The 22,261-nt window shown below is 31.0% G+C and overlaps 1 protein-coding gene across 1 annotated transcript; it reads right to left on the bottom strand.

Moving 5' to 3' along the window:
* Positions 1-508: 508 nt before the first annotated feature.
* On the bottom strand, positions 509-20,613 carry LOC134706051 (uncharacterized). Its single transcript, XM_063564760.1, has 19 exons — positions 20,505-20,613; positions 17,355-17,443; positions 15,934-16,005; positions 15,200-15,314; positions 14,269-14,324; positions 13,113-13,181; positions 12,629-12,749; positions 11,408-11,472; positions 10,046-10,108; positions 9,494-9,599; positions 8,038-8,099; positions 6,796-6,861; positions 6,027-6,108; positions 4,240-4,491; positions 3,265-3,411; positions 2,678-2,710; positions 1,037-1,183; positions 734-751; positions 509-546 (listed from the first exon to the last, which is right to left on the bottom strand). The coding sequence occupies exons 1-19, from the start codon at positions 20,599-20,601 to the stop codon at positions 509-511; spliced, it is 1,698 nt and encodes a 565-aa protein (XP_063420830.1). The 5' UTR covers positions 20,602-20,613.
* Between the last annotated feature and the right edge of the window lie 1,648 nt (positions 20,614-22,261).

The raw sequence follows: 22,261 nt of genomic DNA, 5'->3' as shown, positions 1-22,261 counted from the left end.
TGATGAAAAGTAAAATAGAAAACATTATAATAACCATACAGACGTTTCTGTTTTTGGACATCATAGTGTTGTTTGAGGTAACAATTACACATTAATTATTATATTGAATTCAAAGGAATCAAATTCCTATATTAAACCTTTATTTTCAACTAAAACAATCACCTACCATATGTTTTGTATGAGAAAGGAATATCGTTTTGTTCTCGTGGACTTATCCCTTACTTATGTCCCATTGTATGACTTCGGTGAAAGACTCTTATCACATGATGTTTGGGTATCATGAGCAACTTTAAATATCAGTTTATCAACAAATGCATGAGTACAATCGAAAGAACGAATGCACAAACGTGTATGATGTGTCATATACGTCTATGTTACAGTGGAGATAAAACAGTGAAATAATATCAATGGAAAATTACAAACCAAAGTATTGTAATGATAAACTTAAACACTACAAGATGTGTTTTTGATATTTGTGTTATTAGGTTGCTGTTGCTTTGACATAAACTCATGGGTTCCTTAATGTATGAAATATTTCAACATAGGCTGAAAATTAAATTAGACCATTTCTTTTGAATTGAAGTGTAAGCACATTTTTTTCCAATTTGTTAAGAACAAAAGAAAGAGAGGCACAATTGCTATTCAACCCGTTACCATTCATTAAAATTATGTATAATTACGAGTCTTGTCAAATCACTAAATATAAGAAATTGAAGGAAAATGAAATACTTACCCTGCACCTGTAATGAAGCTGTAAGAGATATCATTCTAAATTTATAGTTATATTTCAGGAAAAAAAATCTATAAATTGTATTGATTAATTACCGTTGCATTACTATAAAAATGATCTAGAACCTTTATTTCCTTTATTTGTGGATTAGTTGAGATAATACGAATTAAATCGATTTATTGAATTGATAAAAGGATTATTAATATAAAAAGCTTTTGCATCTCTTTTACTGCACGTGATAGCTGATAACGTTTTATTAGGGAGGCGTCTTGTAATTCGCCGTATAATTGTTAAAATTTAACTTACCAAAATATTCAGCACACTTGTTGCATGTCTTTGCGCATGTGGAGATAACAAAAGCCTGGGATACAGAAGCACCACAGATATTGACTTGATACTGGGAACATCTAACGTCATGATCTATACAAGTCGCTTGTGTTGGAAGGCTTACTGCTAGTAAAGTATAAAGATTACAATGATTTAACCCGTTTCGAAACCTAATTTCCACGTTTGAACATATTCCCCGTGGTTTAATATAGTTTAGGTTGGATGTGATTTGTCATATATTAAAACTATATCATGCAAACCCAATATAGACGTTTTCGAGATTGTTTTTTAAAGTAGAGAAAGAATAAACACAAAATACCAAACTCCTAAGTTAATTCAAAAAAAGATGGCAGTCTATAAAAACAGAACCAAACGTTTTTCTCGATCGATCAACGGACCGAATGCAATACTACCAAAAATATATCAAGCTTTTTCTGCAAATGTAAATTGAAATTTAGAAAATTTAAAGATGACAATCTTGATGTGATATTTTTGACGAACAGTCACCTCGTCCGCATATCTGTGTTATCGTATTATATTTAAAGAGTTGTTCAACCGACAAGTATCACATAGTGTATCTTTATTCATGAAAATGAGAAGAGTGGACCTATTGTCATGTAGAAAACTCAGCGAGAAAGACAAAATGACACATACATTAACAACAATACTATACTATTAAAAGAAAACAAGTTCGTTTTTTGATCAGGTCGAAATGCGATGGTGGCATTGTGATACTATCTTGTTAGTATCAATGTAGAGATGCGATTGAGTACATAAACTATATCTTCAATGTTTTCCATGTTAACATGTCGATGGAGAAGTCGCTTACTTTTTACGAAGGAGCGTTTTTGAGTTTTTCTTTTATGTAAATTATTGAGCGCATAATCTGTTTGATTTGAGACAATCAAGATAAACTGGCGCAATAGTTTGTCCAGTCCTCAATTAAAAAGTTGAAATGTACCTTACACGATACTTTGTAAATAGCTGAGACAAGATAAATCAGTCGATCATACAACCATTTAGAAATAGACGATAAAAACAAAGATACTTATTGCAATGACTGAAAAAATGTCGAAATTGTTTGAAATGTTATTGTATTCTGTTAAGTCAGAACAATACACAATACGAGAGAAATTTAAGTTGTGCTTAAGGAAAAAGACAGAGCACCTAAGTTATATACTGCAACTTAAGAAGATATTGAATGTTTTGAATTTATAGACTAAGTCATATATGAAAGATCAAAATCTCATAATAATTGAACATCTGTCAATTTAAACTATTTAACACGCGTCTTATTAATAATCGTTCATCAACGGAAGGAACATCGTACATCAGCACAGACCAACCCACTTAAATTAGTCTTATGTAGACGAAACGCGCGTCTAGCGTACTAAATTATAATCTTGGTACCATTGAAAACTATTTAGCGTGACCAACGCACTTCAACGACCTTTTATTCTTTTATTTGCTTAACCATTTATTTTTTGGCTGGTATTTGGGGTTGACATTTTAGCGTCTTAATTGCAGTATGTTGCGCAATTATATTGAAAGCCATTCTCATTGTCGTAATTAGCCACTTAAATTACTTAATTGTGTAAATGTTACTAAAGTTATCCTTACCACTTATGGTTCCAGATGTGCTACCACCACCACCTGTTATTGACAAAATTGCTAAATTAATTTTATAATTTCCATAAAATAAATAAACATATATAACACATATTATTAATTTTAGAAGGGAGACAAAAACAAAGTAAATGAAATGTTATGGTATTAATAGACACTGCATACATGTTATAGCCAATCTTGAAGATGTAAGTAACACGTGCTAGAAGATAAGTTCAGCTTGACAATAAAGGACCCTTGTTTATACAGTTTTATTGTAAGGAACACCTTTTTTATAATAGAAATAAATATCGTGTAAGATAACACAATCGTGTCATTGTCAATCATACCACATCATCTTTTATATAAGATAATTGTTTAACCTGGAAATACGCATTTCACATTTTGACATATAACATACAATCAATGTCGATTTGTTTTACTCAATTAAATTTTAAAATATGGCAAAGAAATTAAAAAAATACAACCACGAAATAACAGTAGTATTTGTTAATGGTACGTTTTACATTATCAATCCCCAAAACAATAAAATGATTATATTGGTTAGAAAATTATCATATAATCAAAAGAAAGTTTCTTACTTGAACATATTTTACAATAAGAACGACATCTTTTGTGTGCGATGGAATGTAAGGTTCCTGTTGCAGCAGTACACAGATTATACATCATCTCGTACATAACACAAGAAAAATTGGCATCTTCATCGTCAGCACAAGACGGGGTAGTAGCTACAAATAATCAGAATTAGATACATGGTGAAAAAAAACCTTGTCATAGATGCACAGCTTGACATTTTGTACGACAGACCAGTGGAAGCATGAAAACATACTTGTTTAAAACAAATCATCTAAATACAGTTAATTAAACTAGCACTTTTATAAAACGGCTTGACAAACTTAAAAGATTTAGGTTTTAACTGTTGAAATGAACTAACAATTTATATTTCTTTAATGGTTGCCATTATTAATTACTTATAATGTAATTATTTCGATACATTCGAACGAGCAACACGAATAATTACTAACAGTAAGCACACGGAAATTACTTCTTTTTCCATATTTACAGTGTTAATAATCCCTTATTCATTTCAAATGAATTTTGGAGAGAAAACAAATAGGCAACTGAATGGTCAAAAATTCCTCTGTCATTTGGTGACATCAACGGGAGAATATAACAACACAACGAAACGTACAGAAAATAATTTTGAACGATTCAAATAACACAAATTTATTACAAAATTAATTTAAGCAACATCATCCTACCAAAATCTCCTTTTATTCTGATACGGATATTTGCTGCAGAAGGAAACTTATGCAAACAGTTTAAATATAATTGATCCTACAGGGGAAAACACTTTTTTGGCTTACTAATACTCTGCAGAAGTTTTATCAAATATATATTTAGATGAAAACACATACATGGAACGACTGTTGTGGAGTGAAGTTTTATCATATATATATTTATAGATATTTAATGAAAACACATACATGGCACAACTGTTGTGGAGTGAAGTTTTATCATATATATATTTATAGATATTTAATGAAAACACCTACATGGTACAACTGTTGTTGAGTTCATCATTAGTATTGTTGATGTGTTTGATAGCATTGGTGTCGCTGAAGAGTTCGATAGCATAGCTGTTGTTGGTGCGTTTGTTGGTGACGCTGTCGGTTGGTTAGTAGTATTTACTGCAGCTGCTGATGATGTATTAGACATTGCAGCTGTGGTTGGAGCTTTTGTTAGCATTGCAGTTGTTGGCTGAACAGTTGTTGGCTGAGCTGTCGTTGGTGCAACGGTTGTTGGTGCTATCAGATCAATGAAATGAAATAATATATGTAGGAATATGTTTTTGGTAGTTACATGATAATACAACAATTAGCAATATATTACAAATCAAGCCATAAATAGACCAAACATTGATTTTTAACAACTCATTGGTCAAAATCTATATATATTTGAGCACCATGGCTGTGTTCCTTTTTCGTCAAACTTTAATTGTATACATGTAAGTTTTGTTATTTACAGAATTTGTGATTGATGGAAAATCATTGGCAGTTTCTTCATTGTTCATTCAGTACTGACGGGACGGTTTAGATTCTGCTTTTAAATCACATAGCCAATTGTATGCTGTTTATTCCTAGAACTTGTATGAACTTCTTTTTCACGGTTGGTTATGTCTTATTTGACTTCTTTACTTATGGTAACATTAGGTAACATGACAATAATGAGGGTTTTTTTTTTATTAAAGATTAAGGCAGTGAAATTCTTTGTCATTGATAAATATTTGGATATGGAATAGATATTGTTGAAAAAAAAGTAATAAGTATTCCCTTGGAGTTATATTAAACTGCGATGTACATTATGAACGAAATACGGTCGAGCAAGGTATTTGGTAATCATTTGATGCAGTTGTAGTATTAAATAATTGAGTAAGGAATATAAGTTACAAATAAAAAATAAAAACAATTGCGTTTGTATTTCATCCTTGTTCATTTAAGTATTCAAAAAATATTCAAAGATTTCTTTCATTCATTCTTAACTTTGAGTCTTTTATTCCCGATTGTGGCATTTTCACTGATTATGAGTTAACGTGGTAGATGATGTGTGTATTGTTACATGAGACGCTAAATAACACCGTCAAAGAAACCAGTAGCACACATTTTGCTGTAACAATTTACTTAGTTTACAGCTTTAACTTAGTTTCCAGTGTTAGGTTACCTAATAGTTAAGGGAATCACTAGTTGATAAGATATTATTTCTTCATAATATTTAGTATTCATAACATAATTCAATCACAAAATATATTTGATAAATTATTGTAACTTAAATATGTAAACTCAAAAGGGTTCCTTTAAATCGATTAGAAATTAAATGAATGAAGGAAATATTTTTTTATTCTTTCCGAAAGTGAACAGGACAAATTTTTGTCGATAGTTTTCTTCTCATGTTCGGAAGAAATTAGTATAACATTGTTTGTTTAATTCAAGTAGAAACAAGAAAAAACCATCGAGCTTAAGTCGTCCAATTGGGTTTTAAATAAACACTCAGTATACTTTAGGAATGTAACAGTATCAGTTTCGGAGAAGGGAGTCAACAATTGCGACTCTATTTAAACCATACTTTATCTGATACGTAAATGCAATTTTGATTTTCGTGTTGACGTTTGCTTGCCATATACAGACCGTAATTGGTAGTGTTTAAAGAACATACATGTTTGACATATAAACAAGTCTTCCATTCTTTTATAAAAATCACAATATCAACAAAACAATATGAGTAAAGGAGGATATGATGTGATCCAACACTAATAAAAATCAACAATAAATAATAATGTATATACCTGTGAATTGACCAAAAACACATTGCTGTGTAGTACATATGCAGCGTTGATTAAAATAAGGTAAATGTTGACATTCGATTGACTGCAAATAAAAAATGATAAACATAGAAAAAGTTTCTAAATAATTTGATGTTGATGTGTCGTAAATAACAGAAGGGTAAAGTAAAATCACAGAATACTGAACTTCGAGGAAAATTTAAAACGGAAAGTCCCTAATCAAATGGCAAAATCAAATGATAAAACACTTCAAGCGAATAGACAACAACTGTCATATAGCTGACGTGGTACAGTGTACCATTGTTCAAAAGCCAAAAGTCGTATTTCCGATTCCGTCCTCTTTTTATATTTTGTAACATTTTTGAAAACTACTTGGATTTGACTTGTTTGAAGATCTAGACGAGTGAACATTCGAAAGTTCGTACCACATCAAGCGTGTACTTAGATATTATGCTAACTCATTATGTATTCTTCTATAATTTTTCATTTCAAAGGGTTATTATAAAGAAATGATATTTTATAAAATATAGCATGTGTACTTTATTTTCTTTCATTTTTGATAAGAGGTTACACAACTTTTATTGAAAATAAGATAATATATGGTAAATGTCGTGCGTCTGCAGTGCTTTTTTAACCCTAAACCCCAGACTTTTAAGAGCCAATGATGTTTGAGATTAAATAGACAAATAGCTATAAGAACTACCAATAGCTAAATGCAGTATGCAAAGTATCAAGTTATGATTTAAACTTCAGTGATATATATATTACTTACACCAGCGTGTCGATCCACACAATGTTTTTTAAAGTTACCATTATGTTCATGGAAAATTTCGCACACCTAATGAAATATAACACAGTCTACTATAAAAACAAAATCTAAAGAAACACGTTGTACCGATCATTCCACTAATTAGGTTTTATTTACCAAACATCTTTTATCTAAGATATAATTCATCCTTCGATGAATCGTTGCTGAAGGGACTCGACGTACATATTTTTTTCTTCATATAGTATGAATAAAGGCATTAGCAGTATACCGCTGTTTGAAATTCATAAATCGATTGAGGAAAAACATATCCAGGTTACAAACTAAAACTGAGGAAAACGTATCAAATATAAGTGGAGAAGAACTACGACCCGTTTGTAAATGCAATGTTTATGATGAACCTTTTAATATTTTCTTTGTGTTAAAAATGCGCATTGAATGGTTTAAATTACTGATTTGAATTATCATAAATCGGTTTAGCCGGCAAATCAAGACTAAAAAAACAAAGGGAATAGGTACTATTTTTTTTCTCTCACACAATTGATCATAGCATCTGTACTTTTACTTTATTATGAACAACTATTTCTGACTTGTCACACATTATCAATGTACATCTTATCTAATACTCTTAATTAATAGAAAACTCTTTCTTGAATATCATTGAAAAAAGTTGTTAGTGAAAGTTAACATCTGGAGCAGTATTTGCTCACCCTTCCGGAGCACCTGAGATCACCCCTAGTTTTTAGTGGGGTTCGTATTGTTTATTCTTAAGTTTTCTATGTTGTGTCATGTGTACTATTGTTTGTCTGTTTGTCTTTTTCATTTTTAGCCATGGCGTTGTCTATTTGTTTTAGATTTATGAGTTTGACTGTCCCTTTGGTATCTTTCGTCCCTCTTTTTTAACAGTACCTTGAAAGAAAGAGCCCATGATTCTGTATGTGCAAAATATGAAAACTATTGAACTGTGACAAGTTCTATCAAATTTGGAACCCAACTTTTTTCATGCTCTTATTTTGTAATTAATTCCCCTTTACACTAATGAAACGAATCCTTTAGATTACTATAAATTGCTACACATATAAAAACATAAGCAACAGAAACCTTTTTAAGAATTTTGATAAGAAATTGATTCAATTTAGTAAAGTTGAGCTTCATAATATCCCGGTCGTGTGCATGTATTGATATGTAGCTTGGTTTGATATATGGATGTCTAACAATTACATACAATCATTATGTAAACATTATTACCTGGTTTGCATGACAAACATGATCATCATGATCAGCACAAATGAGTCCTGTAACTTTATGTCCTATAATATAAACATATATACATTAAATCTGTAACTACCATGTGCAAAAGAAATATAATTCAATTATGTTTTATTTTGTTTTTTCCCTTTATAATAACGAAATTAACTAGTATGGAACTGTCGTTCAATTAATAGGTTAAACTAGCTATTAAACCTAGTTTAATCCATCATTGTCTACGTACGAAAATGCCCGATTCAATGGTTTTACACTGGTAATTTTTGGGGCTCTATAAATCTTGCTGTTTGGTGTGAGCCAAAGCTCCGTGTTGAAGGCCATGTTTTTAACTTTAATGGTTTACTTTTACAAATTGTTACTTGGATTGAGAGTTGTCTTATTGGCACTCACCCCACATCTTTCTATATATATATATATATAACTTCTGACCAAGGCAAGCATATGAAAGACGTGTACCGTTAGCTTTATGTGTCTAAGCTTTGATTTTGCCACTTGATAAAGGATTTATCAGATGCATTTTCCTTCCAAATCGTTTTTTCTTTGCTATTTTACTTTTGACTCGGATAATTACCTGGTGCGTTTATTGGAACAATTTCTTTAGATAAGGACAAAGACAGAAAGACCACAGTAATACCTTCTCAAGTGCAGGATCTGCTTACCCTTCCGAAGCACATGAGATAACCCCTAGTATTTGGTAAGGGATTGTGTTGCTACGTCTTTAGATTTCTATGTTGTGTTTTTTATGTAATGTTGTTTGTCTTTTTCTTTTTTAGCCATTGCATTGTCAGTTAATTTTTTTTTATCTTTGAGTTTTACCGTCCATCTGGTATTATTCGCCCCTCTTTCAAAAGGGAAGTTTAATGTAAATTACAAATCGCATGTTATCGGTCGATTTTCTTATGTATCATACATATACTGAAGTTCTTATCACAAAAATGCATGTTTTTATAAATCTCTTTTGTGCAAAATAGATATAAGATGATATGGTATGAGTGCCAATGAGACAACTCTCCGTCCAAGTCACAATTTACAAAAGTAATCCATTATAGGTCAAGGTACCGTTTTCAACACGGAGCCTTGGTAAACACCGAACAGCAAGCTATAAATTGCCCAAACATTACTAGTGTAAAACCATTCAAACGGGAAAAAACAACGGTCTTATCTATATGAAACGAGGAACGAGAAACCCTTATGAAGCACATAAACAGACGACTAACAAAAGTATGAATCATTCGAAATACTAAGGATTTTCCTATCTCAGACAATATTAAATAAGTGGTATCTGGTACAACTTTGTTTGAAATTTGGGTCCTCAATGAGAATCACTGAAGTGTCTCATGTAGACAAAACGCGCATTTTGCGTATCAAATTATAAGCCTGGTACCTTTGATAACTATTAAATATTAATGGCAGGTAATAATAATTTTATAATCAATACCTGAGACAAGTGAAATGAGTGTGTGGTCAACACAAATTCTTGTGTCGCAGACACAGCGTTTGCCAGCACTTAATAGATTTGGTAAACAGTGTGGTGTGGCGTGATGCTGAAAATGAGAAAAATAAAATACAAAAAATTGTTTGCTTACCGAATGATTGGTTTATGAAATACGCAATTTAATTTTTTTTTGTGTATATCCTGCTTCTACTTCTTTCTTGGATATAATGTTTAACAAAGGTACGGTGGGCTTCACACTATCACAAAAAAAATACAAAACGAAGAAATAACTATTCATCTGTTCTTAAAATCCTATACTATAACTTTATTCCCTACCTTCCGTTTTTAATGCCTCATCCTGCTGCCTGGGAATTGCAGCAAGTGTTTATCTTAATCTAAACCAAGAGAACCTAAGCCTCATCATGAAGCAACACAAAGGAAACGATACGACATAAATTATTATTTATTATTTCAAAATTGCATGAAGATCGAATGCAAAAGTCAGAAAACAGAGATAAGTGGACGCATGCAATTTTGGTATATACGAATACTTACATCCTTATGGTCTTCACATCTTAAATGTAAATGTTGTTCCCAGTTCTCTTCTATTACACATCTCTGCAAAGGGTATAATTAAATATATAAACATTTTTTTGTAATTTGCATATTGATGAAATAGGAGATAAACCTATATAATTAAAAAAAATCCACGATTATGACATGCCCTATACACGTTACGCAGAGTATGATTTACGACTTACAATTATGGCCGGATCAGTACTTAAATAAGCAACATGACGGAAGCTACACGTGGAGAAGGATTTGCTTATCTTTCTGGAGCACCTGATATCACCCCGATATTTTGATAGGGTTTGTGTTGCTCGGTTTTTAGTTTTCTATGTTGTGTTTTCTGCACGAGTCTTCTTCTGTTAGTTCTCTTTTTAGCTATGGCGTTGTCAGTTAATTTCTAAATTATGAGTTCAAATGTCCCTTTGGTGTTTTTCGTCTATCTTTTAATAAATAATTACCTAATGTTTGATGCGAAAATTTTAAACACTCTTTCTGTCAATAATGTAGTTATAGTATATTGACTAAAAGTAATGTAAGAAGCACATAGATCGGTGCTGGGTGTATTTTATTATCTGTTTCTAGAAATGTTTGATAAGCTTATTGTAAAATTCTATTCAAACGATTGTTTTATTTCGTGCTGTTAAATATCTCTCCTTTGTTTTGGTATGAAAGATGATAGTTGACTGCTACATCTATTGTTTTTATTAAGCAGGAAGGTACCAGGACTAAATTTAGTATATACGCCATACGCGTTTCGTCTACAAAAGACTCATCAGTGACGCTCGAATCCAAAAAAGTTAAAAAGGCCAAAAAAAGTACGAAGTTGAAGAGCATTAGACCAAAATTCCTAAAAGTGTTGCCAAATACAGCTAAGGTTATCTATGCCTGAGGTAGAAAAGCCTTAGTATTTAAAAAAAATCAAAAATTTGTAAACAGTAAATTTATAAATATGTAAATCGTTCATGTTTATTTTGTACATAACTTGGTGATGAAGGAAACGTTCGTTTTTTTCCTTCTTATTATCACTACTTATATAGTACCATTACTTATATTGTTATAACTTGATATTATGTATCTTAATTCGTATACGTATCATTAAATTAAATTGCTGTAAACCAATTTATTTTGGGGTACACTTTTTACGCAGATTTCCTTTATCGTTTTCCTGTTATGCTAATGTCAAACAAAATTTAATATATAATAGTAATTATACATTTCCGACAATTATCATTCGCGTTATTCCAATCCCGAACATATTAATTGCCATACAAATTATTTAATTGATATTGTAATAATAATTATTATAAACAGTTACTGTAATAGTTTCTAAGATGATTTATCAGATACCTGATGACCACCATGACAGACATGATCCCCACAAAGCAATTCTTGGTGATGAGCTTGAACTTGAACTGAAAAACAAAAGAAATTTACACAAACAGCGAAAACATACGTTTATTCTAGCCATATCTCTATGGTGTCAGCAATTTATATTAATAGTTAACTGACAAAGGTCAAGTGGAACAGTTGAACTCATCGCTACCATAAATTGTTGATCTTTATTGTCCGTACATACGATCCTGTCCGCTATTCTTAAATAGTGATTACCGAATGCAGCCGTGTTTTTCCTGCATTATGAAAACGAGGGGTGCCACATGTAGAGTAGGAATCGCTTAACCTATTACGCCTCTGACTTGAATACCGTTTTCGGTTGGGTCATATTCCTAGGTGTTATATTAATATGTTGTTGTTTTTTTGTTATTTGTTATTTGTAATTTTTATCGTTTCAATGTTGTCCAGTGTGTAGCCCATTGATTTCAAACTCTCGTTTTAATGATCATCACCGAAAATTTCTCGGTTTTTGTTTGTTACAAGATTTAGTCTCATGTAGGTTGATTGTTGAGATAAGAACATCAGTGGCTTAATATGTACTCTTACATTTTTACAAAGTATCTTGCATTCCTTTTTAAATATTTTATTGCCTTAGAAACCCTTATTATTGGTAAATCTTTAATTTCAATTCTACGGTATCCATGTAATCTCTTTTACAGTGTGTAACTTATAAGACAAACGGAGTGAGTGACTAGACGATAAGTGGTAAATCCCATGATAACATTCATTGACAATCCAGATACAAAATTATCTAATACATGATATTCCATACATTAAAGTCGTCGGGCAATTGTATAAATAACTATTATAAAAAAGCAGCATCTTTGGGTAAAAAAAAAACATATTTAACTTTATCATGTTTATCAAAATCACCAATAGATCAACTTCTTGTTTCGCTTTCGATTGACCTCAGTTTTGCTACGAGGTTGAACAGCGTTTAGATGGTTGGGGAGTAATCATAATATAACACTTTAAAAAAGAGGGATTAGGAAAATATACATGTTATATCTCAAACTTGTAATACAAGCGTTTAAGTTTGCCGAATTTCTAAAGTTGTCTAAATAAATAATGCCTCCGCTTTTCGACTTATATACTATCATTCTGTTAAACTTTATATGTCATATAACGAATGTGTATTTTATCTATAGCTGTAAATTATATAAATGTAATAGTCACCTTGATTTTGTTGGTAAAGGTTATTGTATAAGTTAGTGTTACACACATCATCTCTACAGAAGCAAGGATGATGCTCTGTCGGTAAAGTTGTACAGCCAAACTGTGGGTTAGGGTCGTGATGCTGCAAAGTAAAAAACGTTTTTTTTTAGAAAAATTATATTAAGATATCAAATAGATATAGGAAGATGTGGTGTGAGTGCCAATGCCAACTCTCCATCCAAATAACAATTTATAAAAGTAAACCATTATAGATCAATGTACGGTCTTCAATTAATAATTTCTAAATTTAATACGTAAATGTAAAATAAGTGTGCGGAATATACCAAACATATATAATTAGAAGCAACACAATTATTTTTTAAAGACAAATTAAGTTTTGATGGTTGTTTCGTTCAATCATAATTTTAGCGGTTATCAAAAAATATGTGTCAGAGAGATTTGATAAAAATAAAAAGTAAAATGCATTCTAGTGAAAATATCATACTGTGGCTTCATGTTCCGGAACACAGTGTGAATGAAGTCTGCCTTCTTTGTCTACATCATGTTTACATATCTGAAATAATAAAATTCATAATGTAGGCAAACAGATAACTTTAAGGCCATGTCAAATAAACCGAAAAGATATTAACAAGCAATTCACAATCAACATGATCTTGCCACAGAAAACCTTTCTAAATTGTATTTAGTACAGATGAAATCCGGAGATCGCAGTTAACTGACGTCTTCTCCCAAAATAATTTGTATGATATGTACTTAACAAAGACCTCATAAGGAATATAAATATACCATTCATAGTAATATCCCATGGCTTAAGTTTCTAACATTTTTTTATGATAGGGTTATTACTGCTAACAATTAAGCTATGTAATCAAGGGTATGACATAGAAAAATTGAACTTACAATTAAAACCGTATCTTTACTTTTGACGAACCGTGTGTAAATGAATTATTAACGTATTTGCCTTAATTTACATCAGCTGTTCCTTTTTATAAAGAGGTTTGTATTTCAATTAGAACAAAATTGTATAAATGAAATAAAAGTAAAATAACAAAAATACTATTTTTTATTGTAACCCATTTCCCCGTTCATGACACTGTTAAACACTTTACAGAGATATTAATAATCAGTACATGTTCACATCAATTCAATTAGAGTTTATATTATTTGATAGTAAATGTTACTTTTTAGGAGGTAGTAATATCAAAGTCACAATAAAGTGTATTATTTTTCCCATCATAAAAAGAAAACGAAAAGGATCAGTCAGGCAAGCATAGATTACCTTAGCTGTATTTGGCAAAACGTTTAGGAATTTTGGTCCTCAATGCTCTTCAACTTCGTACTTTATTTGGCATTTTAAACTTTTTTGTTATTCGAGCGTCACCAATGAGTCTTTCGTGGACGAAACGCACGTCTGCCGTATATACAAAATTAAGTCCTGGTATCTATGATGAGTTTATTTAGACAAAAACATATATAATGTAGAACAATACTGTCTTTAATGTTCATATATGTATTTTACTCCATTAATTATTTATCGGTAGTCACACTATTTCTTGACTAGAGTACATAAAATGTTGATTATCGTTTCATTTTAAGCACAACGACTGAGTTGATTACATCTTAATAAAACTAATACTGACCTCATCGCCGTGCTTACATATTTTATCACCGCATTGGGTCAGTGAATGATGGCCAGCTACAAAAAAAAGGGTAACACACGTGAAAGACTTGTATCAACCCTTCCATGAAACTATAATTTTTAGAATTCAAAACATAAAAGACACGTTCGGAATCGGCCATTTTATTTTGATAGAGTAAAATAAAAAAAAAAAACTATTCAGATAAATTTTATAACAATATTTTCCTATAATTTTATGGCAAACAACTTATACATATATATGGAAATAATGCAGAGTTAGTTGATCAAGCTTTATATAATATCTTTGTAACATATGATCCCGGATACGACTGTCATCAACACAGTCTCGTCTCATATTTCGGATTACTGCGAGGGACATGAGTTATGGAACTGGTGTTTAATTTCCAGATCCATTCACTTGTAATTGGTGGGGTTCGTAATGCTGAGAATTGACTTTTTGTGCAATGTTTTGTTGACATGTTGGTCTCTTGTTGTACTTCTTATTTCTTGTGGCATCTTTGTCAGGTATATTTCGACGTATTAATTTTGAATATTCCCTTATTTTCTTCTGCCAATTAGTGTTTTTACTAAATAGCAACTAAAGACCATGTAAATCGCTGGTTTCAAAAAGTAAACAGATGGAACATAGACGAACATGTTGAGAAAGAGGATTGATGAAAAATACTAGACGAAAGAAGGTATAATTTCTTTTCAGTAATAACATATGTTTTTACGCTATATGAATAACTTTTATATTAATTTATTCTATGAAAAGTATAATCAGATTAGATATTTGATTATACCAGTAATAATAAGCTGTCATATTTTGTTTTGTAATTGACGACACAAGTGAATTGACGTTAATAAAGATACATTATTTACTAATTTCAAAAATAAATAGCTTTCATATGCTAATACAATTTAAAACCAACCTTTGGCAAATTGTCCTTGAGGATTGATATGGGCTTGCATCTGTTGGATGCAGTCATGTGTGTTACAAAAGCACTCGTTTCCATCTAGTAAAGTTTGTGGACATCCAAATATCAACTAAAGGTAGGGAAACACATATCAGTATTGTTCTTGATAAAATGAAAACTTTACTTTCACACATTTCTGTTTTAATAGGTTATTGTGAGCTGTTGGTTTCAATTCATTGTATTTATAGTGTCTGTAAAGAATTAAATTTCGTATTGACTTTTTATGTAAAAACAAATAATAGGCAGATATGACATATTTTGCCTTTTGCACTGACTACTTTAGAATGGGATTAATTGTAATTAATACATTTTCATGTTTTGGTGATAGAATATTCGAATAGAATGAATGTCGACACAAACTTTTATAAAGTACTTCTAGTTTTAACTTGCACTTATCTCTAAATTTGGTTTATACATATATCTCATATATACACTCGTTTCTGCTCAGTGCAGCTCTCAGTGATTTGACTCCTTTTTATAAATGAACATGCATTTATATTTCAACTACAGAGTGACGTCAAACGAATCAAAGGATCTTCGTTCCTCCTTGATTACTCTTTTTTTTCGAACTTAATGCAGGCATTTGGCGCATAATTGTTTTCTATCAAATAAACACTTTTTAAGGAATATCTAAATCAAACATAGTGTAGGTTACTTCGTTCTACAATTTTTATGTCTGTACAACTTACATCATGAGGTAAGTGATGTGCCAACATACACTGTCCAGCAATAGTGCCACCAATGTTGGAAACTCTACATAACTGAAATAAATAGATCAACATTTATTAACCCGTTGTTAGTTAGATTCTGTGAATTCAATTTTGTTACAAGATAAAACATTGGTTAACAAACGTTTAATTGCGTTCAATAACAATAATCAAAACCATCACGACGGGGAAAGTTGAATCTTTCCTAGAATTCAAGCAAATCAAAGTTGACCCCTTATTCAGAAACTTAACTTTCCTTCTCGTATATTGCATAACAAATTTTGCACATCTTACGAATTGAAATCTTGTCCTAACAGTAGTTATTGATCAGCGATGACATTTGTATCTGTCCTATCGCAACAAGTTATCCAGTATCATACAAACTAAATTATAAAGAATTGCTAACTTTAAAAACAGTTGTCACATATTCCAATAGTCCCCGACATCTGTTATGGGTTATTTTAAGATGTGTGCTTATACAACTTAACACATTTTCTAGTTACTATTGTCCAATATCTTGACGTTTTGAGTTTATCAGTTTTACTTGAAAATTTATACTTCAATCGTGTTTTAAGTCAATGTAATTGTATAAACTATATGGAAAGATACATTTGATAAAGCTTTATAAATAGTTTGATATGAGCGTCACTGATGAGTCTTATGTAGACGAAATGCGCGTCTGGCGTACTAAATTATAATCCTGGTACCTTTGATAACTATTTGTAGATAACGTTATAAATGATTAAAGTAACGTTGATTCATTTTTGTGCTTACGAAGGAGTACAGAGTAACAATATTATTACTGGTTTATTTTGTGTAAAGATATTGACAGTGGTATGTTTTTTTTTGGTTGTATACAAGTAAACTTGATTTTCTATCACCAAGTGGTTTAGTACTGTCATAATCTAAACAATATACAAATGTGCTGGATGAATTCATATAGAACTACTTAACGTTATGGACAAATGTTGGTCTTTGTCTGACACCCAAAATTTGACTTATTATGTGTTAATTAGGGGCGTTAAATCTGATGTCCATATATGGAATCTACAATTCTGTTGAAAAATATATTTCAACAGCTCTCGGAGGAGTTTGTATCGGGCCTGTTGAAAAGTCAGATTTTGGTGTCTATAAAACAAACCCTCATCATAAAGGCCCAGTCTAAGATTCTTCCGTCATATCGGTCGATCCATCTTTCTGAAACTACATAATATGTTAAAAGTGAACATATTTTAGTCTCGAAGGTTTTTATGGTGTTATATCGACGAATTACAAAAGTGATACACGTTGAAAAACGAAATAGATATATACTGCGTTTTTTGAAGGAAATACAGTATGTAAGTGGCAAGATATCTCGCAATAAAATAGTTGATGAACAGACAGACATAAAACTCAATAGGTACCTCATCATGATGACATTGGTTTGCAAAACAGGCTAGGTCATGATCTGCATGTCCTTTGTGGTCACCACCTCCTTTTGCTGATGCTAAAACTATATAAGTTCGTTAATGAATATATGATATATTAAAATTAGATGTGAAATAATTGGCAGTAAAACAATTATCTACCATAACACATTGCTATAGCATGTATATCACCGTACAGTTATCGACATTAAAATAAAGTAATTCAATAGGATTCAGCGTAAGAGTTCATATGGTAAGACATGAACAATCGTACAACAATTCAAACGGGAAATGAAGAAACATCTGTTTATTGTACATTTTCTTATTCTGTTATTTTGTTGTTTTCATAATATATTCTTTTTTGTTTTTGTGAACTGGAAACACATACCAGGTATTTAATAAATCTTGTAATTCCAATATCTTGTACCATTTATGTCTTAAACTTAAAATATTCATTTGGTTTTAGTTTGGTTGCGGTTTCATCGACATATAACTATATTATCCATTCATTTATAGCAATAGCTTACATATTTGAAACTACGAAAAGTATAAAAAACAGTTGTTGTCAAAGGTTTTATGATTGTGAAATGAAAGCAATAAATACAGAACAACAGACGAAATAAATACCTTAAATACCAGAAAAATATGTAATAGTCACAACAGAAACATATCACCACCAATAATGAAAGTCATACATATGGGAGATTTAGCCAGCTATAAAACCAGGTTCAATCAATCATTTTCTACACATGAAAAATAATCTCATCATAGATACCAGGACTAAATTTTTTATATACGCCAGACGCGCGTTTCGTCTACAAAAGACTCATCAGTGACGCTCGAATAAAAAAAAGTTAAAAAAAAAAGGCCAAATAAAGAACAATTTAAGAGCATTAAGGACCTAAATTCCTAAACGTTTTGCCAAATACAGATAAGGTAATATATGCCTGAGGTAGAAAGCCTTAGTATACCAAAGAATTAAAAATTTTGTAAACAGTTAATTTATAAATATAACTATATCAATGACAATTGCCTTTACAAAGTCAGAAATAGGACAAGTGTCATCCATTCGTTTGAAGTGATTGAGCTTTTAATTTGACAATTTGATTACGGAATTTCCGTTAAGAATTTAGCTCGTTTTGTGGTATTTTTTTTTTTTTACTTTTTATTGATTGGATATCAAACGGATTTTGCCTCAAACTTGGTGCTGTCTCAAAATATAGGATAAAAAATAAAATTTAAGCACATATACACAAATGGCCAAAAAAAATAGAAACGAGAAACCAAAAAATTGAATGGGTAGTGCACTTTCAAAATAGAAAATTTACAGTAAACGCTGTCAGTAAGATAAGATTTGGGTATTAGTTGGAATGAAAATCATGCGTGTTGTTATAAACAAATATACCATGCCCTTGTCCTTCTAAAATCACTTCTGACTTATTTGAACGGTAATGAAATGTCTAATCTATAGTTTAGATTCACCCACATGTGTACCTTATCTCTTGACCTTCTTTTTAGGTGAATGTCTACAGAATTTATAAACAATTGATAGTTTTGTCATTGCAAGTCAAGAAATTCTTAAGATGATGCAAATATCTGCTGATCTGCATTTATTTTTTTTGTATACACAAAACTATAACATTCCAAACAAAAGTTGGATGACATTGGAAATGCGAAGTCTTTTTAGTTTAGAAATAGATTAGCTTAGCTGTGTTTGGCAAACGTTTTTTTTTATCCTTAATGCTCTTCAACCTAATACTTCACTTGGCCTTTTTAAATATTTTGTTTTATTAGAGGGTCGCTGATGGGTCTTTTGTAGACGAAACGCGCGTCTAGCGCAAATATAAAATTGTGTAATCCTGTTATCTATGATAAAATCATTTGCTTATCCAGAGTAGGAATCACTGTTATTGTTTTTGCCTAATAATCAGATATTAATTGATCAAATTAATTGAAAGTAGATAAAATGGTGTCTGTTATGTGAAGATGGTGTCAAAATTGTTGTGGTAACCATGGAAACTGCAAACATATGAAAATTAAAAATATCTCATTGACCTTTGACCTTGAATTTTAATTTTCAAATTAACCAAAAAGTAAATCTACTAGTTGGATTCAATCTAATCAGTGTTAAATAGGTGTATGGTATATTATATAGTTATGATGAGTCTTTAATAATTATCGTCACCTCTTTCATTCTAAAAATGTTCACATACTTGGAAAATGACTGATAACGGCACCATTAACTAAATACCTTCTTGTTTAAAATGTCATGATATTTTAAAATTGAGAATGAAAGTAGGGAATGTATCAAAGAGTTATACTATGACCGTAAAAAACATAACACTGTACAGCAGCAGTATCTATCCAGAAACCTGGTCTTGTGATATGACGAAGGCCTATAAAAGCAAAGTTTTCCGCTGAATGATAGTTTCGTTTCATAGATATGACTGATATGGTTAAAACGATATTTTAAGTGAATTAATGAAGGGGCGAAAGATACCAAAGGGACAGTCAAACTCATAGATATGAAAACAAACTGATAACGCCATATGGCTAAAAAAACGAATAAAAGACAAACAGACAAATAATAACACACACGACACAACATAGAAAACTAAAGATTATGCTCTCTGATATTAAATGTTCCTTTAATTTAGATGTTATTAGTTTTCTGAATTTAATCGCGTAAGGTAGATAAATTCAGGGGAGATAAGTTATATCAATTTGTGTGTGTTGTTCGAATGTCCGCTAGGGTCATTTGGTTATCAGACAAAAAGTACGTGTCCTAATTCTACGCCATCTATGATCACCATCGTACTCGTCTTCGTGTAATATGTAATACATCTAAAAAAAATGTAACTCACCGTGAGCAATGGTGAGCAGTTTGGTAAACCAATATAAATGTTAAACGAATTTATAAATGGAAAAAAAGAAGTATCTAAAACTGCACTTGCTCAGATAAAAATAAGTAGGAATTTCAAATAACATATCAAAACAACTCAAGTTGGAAGAAAGAATGCCATAAAGATAAATAAGATAGTAAAATAAATAAATAATAGTGTGCAAACACCTATGGCGGTAATCTCCATACATACTAGTATCTGATTCAATAGTAATGTATTCATAATGCACCATAAATTAACATACCAACAAGAGCACTGATGAGTCCTACCGTTAACAACATGATGACAGGTCTGTATGTATTGTCCATAGTATCGCCTACTATTGGTAAGATATACACCATATACGTAATGACCTAATTCTTATCCAGTCACAAGGTTATATTGTCACGCGTTTCAGTACAGAGTTTACAATGCAGTCAATGAACAATACACACTTTCACCTTAACATAATTTTGAATGACCAAAGCAAAACAATCGCAATTCAAATGTCATAAATATTCATGCACTAAGAATTAGACAGTTGAATTGAATGAAAAAATACAATCCTAATTGACAATTGGATGACCTTAAGGAACTGCTGAGAACTACCATGAACATTTGCAAAAGGAGATGACATTTCTATTATTTATTAAATGCAGTGTATATAGCGGCTTAGGTAATCAAGTAGTAATACAACCTTGATTTTCATTTTTGGAGTTCGAGCGTTTTTTTATGAAGAATGGTCAAACAATAAAGCGTTTTATACAAACTCCAGACACAGATGAAAAAATCTGTAAAGTCGTTAAGGGTTAACGACACATTTACATGGGAGGTAGTGACGTTGCTATCGAAAATTGATATTTTCGCGACTTCAAACTATGACCTTTCGGGAAAAGATTCAGTTTTCGACTGATTTTTTTCATTCAAACTTCTAGTTTAACTTGAAAAACGAGTTTATGAACCCCTTTTTAAAATGCCATTTGGTTTGATTACGTAAGAAGATTATGTGTGCCAATGTTCATGAAAACGTCAATAGTACAATTGTTTTAAATTTATAAATTTTTTAAACTATACAACAAAAATGAAGATTTTTTCTACATTCATGGACATTTAATAAATATGAGCTGTTTGGAAAACAAATGCACAAATTTAAATTGAAATTTATATAAAACATAATTAAACCAAAACAGCTGGTGTTTATCTTTTAAAAAAAGAGTTCTGTATTTCTGTCGAAAGTTAAAAATACGTCTACTAATCCGAATTTTGAGCAAATACATTAAACATTTTATCCAAAAAGTAGCACATGAAGGTATATTTTTTTTATAACGCCCGTCCGGCATTAATTTTGATTCCTGGTATCCATGATGAGTTTGTTTGTATAACACATTTGATTTAATCAGGAAAAATTTAGCCTATAGGCAAATTGTTAGCAAAATTTCAATATGGGATCAAAACTGTATCGTATGCTCTTAAAAGCAGCTGTCATAACCTAAACTTACATTTAATAAATGCACCATGTGCAAAAGTTGCATCGTCAAAGCCAAATCAAAATGTGTACTAAGATTTAAAAAAATGAGATTAAAAATTTGAATAATTTCAAGATTATCAAAGTTTACGTCACCATTAAGTCATGCGTAGTACAAGTAACATCATCTTTAACATAGTGGAGGCGGTAACTAAAAGGTAGATGAGGCAGAAGTATAAGTAGAAACAGATATTCTATTATTACGTCAAGTTTAGCCAATACGAACCGTTGCTTTTAAACTTCCATATAAGAGCAACACTCTCTCAGGAAAATAAAGAAAAGGAATCTCAATTTTAGAACATCGTATATAAAATGGGTAATATGTATTCCATATTACTGCCTAAATATTGGTTAAAGATTTGTTATGTTACATCCACCTTCAGACCGTACAAAACTCCCTTTTAATTATGATTTTAAACAATAAACATACTCATTTTCAATACTAACGAGTAAGTAAAGTCCTGTATAGTGTATAAGATTCCATTCAGACATAGCCA

The sequence above is a fragment of the Mytilus trossulus genome, chromosome 2, assembly GCF_036588685.1.
Source record: "Mytilus trossulus isolate FHL-02 chromosome 2, PNRI_Mtr1.1.1.hap1, whole genome shotgun sequence".
Lineage (NCBI taxonomy): Eukaryota > Metazoa > Mollusca > Bivalvia > Mytilida > Mytilidae > Mytilus > Mytilus trossulus.
The sequence above is the reverse complement of the archived record's forward strand: the minus strand, read 5'-3'. Positions and strand labels throughout refer to the sequence as shown.